Source organism: Solanum tuberosum, unplaced genomic scaffold (genome assembly GCF_000226075.1).
Source record: "Solanum tuberosum cultivar DM 1-3 516 R44 unplaced genomic scaffold, SolTub_3.0 scf00119, whole genome shotgun sequence".
In the NCBI taxonomy this organism is placed as follows: Eukaryota; Viridiplantae; Streptophyta; class Magnoliopsida; order Solanales; family Solanaceae; genus Solanum; species Solanum tuberosum.
The window spans coordinates 818,343-824,261 of NW_006239045.1; the positions used below are offsets into that span (position 1 = coordinate 818,343).

The 5,919-nt window shown below is 35.8% G+C and overlaps 1 protein-coding gene across 3 annotated transcripts in view; it reads right to left on the minus strand.

The window, feature by feature from the left end:
• Positions 1–852: 852 nt before the first annotated feature.
• The window catches only part of LOC102601608 (uncharacterized), a 38,971-nt gene continuing 33,904 nt past the window's right edge, over positions 853–5,919 (minus strand). For all 3 annotated transcript variants that reach the window (XM_015310001.1, XM_006350272.2, XM_015310002.1), the window contains one exon: positions 853–1,697. In XM_015310001.1, coding sequence (XP_015165487.1) covers positions 1,127–1,697 — 571 coding nt within the window. In that variant the 3' untranslated portion in view covers positions 853–1,126. The remainder of the gene's footprint in view (positions 1,698–5,919) is intronic.

Sequence of the window (5,919 nt, forward strand, 5' to 3'; positions counted from 1 at the left end):
GGAGATGGTCTAAAAGTTATACATAGTATAAAAAGTATATCAAACAAAATACTACTAATACACAAAATTAATGCATCCATTATTTTTGTTAATACACTTATTAAGGATGTGTTTGAAATGAAGAATATAATTTTTAAAAATATTTTTCAATTTTTTTATGTTTGATTGACTTAAATATTTTGAAAATATTTTTTAAATCGACTTATTTTCCTCTAATTTTAAAAAATAAAATAACTTCAATATATAAAGTAAGGAACAAAAACATTCAAAGCTTTCTTTAAATCAGGAAAATATTTTTCAAAACATACCTCACCACTCGAAACAGATGCAGACCTGGGATCCAACTTTCAACCCCCACCCAATCATGACCCATCTCTCAATCCGAGATCCTTGTTTTGACCTCTCGACCTTGACTCAAAACTATTCATTTTTTCAAAAAAATATGTTTTTAGGAAAACATAAAAATATTTTCCTTCATATCAAACACTCTAAAAGTAAAAATAGACTGAAGGATGATTCTTGTTATTTTTTTGACAGTATAAGGATATTTTTTGCTCACATAGATAATACAAGGATATACATTAAATTTGAGTCATAGTTGAGGGATGATTTTAACCAAAAACTCTAAGAGGCAATGTATAATATAGATATGCATATATAGATATGCATATCATCCATTGGGTTTACTAATTTTTTTTCTATTAAATATGGGTCAAATCGAATATTTTATCCATTTTCACCTAACTCATTTTCTATTGACCCATATCCGATTCGACTTATCCGTTTGTCACCCCAATATACAAATCCTTTATACATTAAGCTACTCGTGACAAATAAGAGAAACACACCACCTTGATAAAACACAGGCTATTAACAAAAGCCCCACAACTTTACTTGGACCAAGGGAACACTAATCTTGAAATTATATACATTTTGGAAACAATCAAAATGTTTCCATACTCCTAGCAAATACAGTCTCAGTTTCATCAAGATAGACTTTTCTGTAACCTATTAAATGATAAATACAACTATTCTATTCTGCACAGATAATAACTTATTATGTTTTTCCTTTACATAAATGATCATTCACGCTGTCATACAAAATTTGACAGTTAAGACAGCAACACTAAATTCCCAGATCAAATGAAGGAGCGTTTACGCCATCGGCGGAAATTTGAGTAATAGGTATTGAGGTCACTGTATTTTGAACCAAGGACTGTGATTTGTTTCTAAGCATTCTAGTAGCCTCTTCTTCCACTGCATCAAAATCGATACTTTGAAAAAACAGGTCATCATCAAATGGATCACCAACTACATTCTCAGCTGCTTCTTCCAAAAGATGCAAGTTTTCACCAGCTGCTGTAGCATGACGGGAGAATTCGTTTTGTAAATTTATAACTGGCAGTGAAGTTGCTTGATAATAGCTCAACTTTCTTTTCCGACTCTCTAAATTTCCATTGTTTTCTCTGGAAGAACGAGTGGTAGAGCATGGCATAGCTTCTGGTGAGATTTTATTAATACTTTGCTGAAAGCTTGAGGAATTTCTCGTCACAGACTTTGGGTCAGTTTGAGGTGTGTGATGATCTGCTGTTCCAGATGAGCTCTTGCTTTCATCTGCTCTGCTAGTAGGCACCTCAGAATCAGGAGTACAATCAGTTGAAAGGCTTAGAAATGGTGACTGAGTGAGCAATGAACGCCTGTGATTAAAGATTGGCTTAGGTCCAAAAAAACAAGGCAATTAAGCCATGATCATCAGTTGATCTATGACTTGACATGCTAATTTAATTAACATAAGAATATATCTAAAAGGGAATCTATCTCCCTGATAAAATTGATATTTTAATTTGTCAATAACACCCCCCCTCATTCCTGAAACAATTCACAAAAACATTCAAGAAGGTGCTGCAAAATTATATATTCTAATATTATCGTCCTCAAAAAATATATATATTCATATATTGTTTACAACATTTGACACACTTCACATGAATGACAAGACCCATGCATTCCATCCGGAATACATTGGTCTTTTCCCTTTCTTCGGTTACTTTTCTTATTTTTATTAATTGATTTCGGGGGGAAGAGGGTTAATACCTAGAATGCTGTACGTAGTCAAGGACAAGATATGAAGTATTTATAGCTTAAGATTGTGCAAATATATGCACAAAAAACATGGAGTGCAAATAACACGGTTTAAAGCATAAAGAATCAGCATTGACGCTCTCTTGAGACACAGACTTCTTTCAGCAAAGTTAGATATCAAGTTGTATCTGTGTGAACATAGTATCTCTTTTTTATAAGAAAAGCATGGGGGATGCAAGAATAATCAGGATCCATGTTAACATGGGTTTTCTTATCTAACATGATATATGCTTCAAACGACATTACTTTACCATGAAGGTATATACGATTAAGCAGACGGAAAAATGTCATTTTTACCCGCCTATACTTTGAGAAATTATTTATATTTACCCTTCTTTTGAGTTATCGGATTAAAATGCCCTTGGTTTTACACGTTGGGTCACAATTCCCCTCACCTAACGGAACTCTCCGGCCCACCTTCTAACTGGACATGTGGAGTCCATGTGTCAATATTGGTTATAGTCAACCCATCCTAGATTTCTGAACCCATTTATCCAAACCAAAAATCCATTAGCCATTAGAGTTATCTCCTTCACTGAAAAGAACAAAATTAGGGTTCTTCCAAGTTTGTGTGATGTAACTTTTCTTTCTTTGATTCACTTTATTTTGATATGGATTGAACTTAACTTTGTGAAAAGATTTATGGTTTTGGCTTTACAATGGCCTTTTATCGTAAGAACTAGGATACAATTAAGAATGACGTACTTGGAGCTCTCAATCACTTCCATCACAATTGTCACATGGTAAAGTCTTTTAATGCATCTTTCATTGCCCTCATACCAAAAAGAAAGGGAGCTATGGCACTAACTGACTACAGACCCATTCGTCTAATCGGTAGCTTCTAAAAAATCAGAGCTAAGATGCTGGCTGGAAGACTCAAAAAGGTAACTGGAAAGCTGGTTTCAGGATATCAAAATGCCTTTATTAAAGGCTGGCAAATCACACACGCTACAAAAAATTGCTAATAAAATTCTGCACTGGAAACACAAAAATGGGAAGTGGGTCTCCTTTTAAGCTTGATATAGAAAAAGCTTTTGACAATATAAACTGGGCATTCCTAATCTCAATTCTCAGAAAGATGGGGTTCGGGGAAAACTGGATCAGACGGATAAGATACAGCATGTCTACTGTGAAATCCTGATTAATAGTGGTCCAGTGGGATTCTTTTCTCCCATGAGAGGGATCAGACAAGGATCCTCTCTCTCCATTTCTCTTCATTCTCTCTATGGAGGGCCCTAGCTGCATGCTTGAGAAAGCAAACAGAGACAGTGGAGGAAGGGTTTCAGGATTGGAACCAACAGCGAGACTCCTGGGTTCATCTCACACCTATAATTTGCAGTTAACACACTAATCTTTTGTGGTGCTGAAATATCACAAGTTCTCTACCTTAACCTCACCCTCATATTTTTGAACCATTATCTGGCCTTCATATTAACATGTCGAAGAGTGCTATTTATCCTGTAAATGTGGTGCCAAATTTGGTGGAGCTGGCTGATATTATGGGGTGCACTAATGGCAATCTCCCAAAAACCTATTTGGGACTACCTTTTGGGGCCAAACACAAAGCAACTGAAATCTGGGATGGGGTTATTGAGAAATTTGGGGGAAGACTGGCTACATGGCAAATGCAGAACCTTTCTCTAGGAGGAAGATTGACTCTAATAAACAGTATTTTGGATAGCATCCCAACATATTTCATGTCCCTCTTCCCAATCCCCGACAAAATCTTGAAGCGTCTAAATAAAATCAGGAAAGACTTTATGGGAAGGCAACAGTGAATCTCACAGATTACACCTTGTGAAGTGGCCAAAAGTCACTCTTCTCAAACATCTTGGTGACCTTGGTATCAATGATCTTGCTATACATAACAAGTGTATGCTTATGAAGTGGCATTGGAGGTTCATTCAGGAGGATGTTAATCTATGGAAAAAGGTAATTGTGGCTAAGCATGGCAGCAACACCCAATGCCAATGGTGTACAAAACAATCCACACTTTCCTACGGAACTGGATAATGGAAGGCCATTAATACCTCGTGGGGTGATTTTTTCAAACAAACTCACTTTGAGGTAGGGAATGGGAACCATATCAGATTCTGGCTAGACAAATGGACAGGAGACTCCACTTTGAAAGAAGCCTTCCAAAAATATATTCAACATTGCAGACATCCTAATTATTCTATTGCTCAGCACAGGGATGAAAACTCTTGGAACCTGAACCTAAGAAGAAATTTGCAAGATTGAGAATGTGAAGAGTTATTGAATCAGATGAAAAGCTTAGAGAACTGCAACATTAACATTCAGAGCAGTGATAAGTTAAAACGGGACTTCAACAGTAAAGGTTTATACACAGTCAAGGCAGGATATGAGCACTTGAGCTCCAATAAGATGATGATTGATCTATGGCCCTGGAAATTAGTCTGAAAAACTAAACTTCCCCCTAAAGTTTCATGTTTTACTTGGACAGCCTTAAGAAGCATGCCTCACTCAAGACAATCTCATGAGAAGAAGATTCCAACTGGTCATTAGGTTTTACATGAGTCGGTCAACATCAGAAAGCATCAACCACCTTGTGCTTCACTGCCCTTTTGCAACATATAAACAGGTTTATGCCCTTTAAAATCGGAGATCCCTACACTAGTAGGAGCTCTATGGAAGTTAGAAAATCCATCAGAAAAATCTGGATCATGACCCCAGCCTGTATTTTTTGGTGTTTTTCAAATGAAAGAAACAGGACATCTTTCGATGGAGTTATAACTCCAATTTTTGAACACAAGGCTAGTTGTTTAGTTAAACCTTTTTAGTTGTGCTAACTCTTTCCCTGTAAATAACTTAGATCACTTCCTGGATTTTGTTAGCTCCTTAGCTTTATAAGTTTTTGTTCTTACTGAGCTGGCAGATCCTTTTGTATCTTTGCATCTATTGGATGCCTTAATGAAATCTCACTTCATAAAAAAATAAAAAAAGGAAGAGGAATATCTCCCTATTTTCTGCTCTAATTTTTTTCTTGGATGACAATTTGAAAATGGCAGCAGAAGAGTTTGTTCCTTAAGAGCGCAATAAATTCTTATTTCAAAAAACGAAAAAAATGAAAATGGAAAAGAAGAGGGCAAAGGAGAGACACTATGAAAGGTGGGTGGAAGGTATGAATTTCAAACGAATTCATAAAATGAGGATAGAAAAGGATGGATATATTTTCCACTTGTCGTGACATTGAAATACCACGAATAAAGATTAATAAATCTTCCTACTCACTTGTTTCTTTTTTTCTTATTCAAGAAAAAAACACAAATCAGTACAAAAAAAAATAAATTATTGCGAGCTATTGCATAGGAGCGGGGTTTTTACCCTGTGCGCACCCAAAGTGTAACACCCCGACGTGTCTAAACGTCTAAATTAATTCATACATTCGTGGAAAGACAAAGAGGATGAGTAATAAATTAAAAATGTTGTGGTATGTCATATTTTAAGTGTTCAAGGGTTGTATCTCAAAGTTTGAAGTTAAGTAAGTGGCAAAATAAAAGTTGGCAAAAGTTATCGTAAGTTCCTTTTTAAAGATTTCTCTGAAATTTGGGTCAAATGTATTGGATGTTTTCTCCCAATACATAAAGAGTTAGAAGGCCTATTACCCATTAAATCGAAGGCATATGAGTCTAGTTTGCAATGCACAAAACCCCGTATCAAACCGATATCAGAGTAAAAAGTTATGAAGGTTTTACTAGGGACTGCCGGGGCAGAATCCGGGTCGGGTCAAAAATATGGTATGTCGGCTTATTTAAC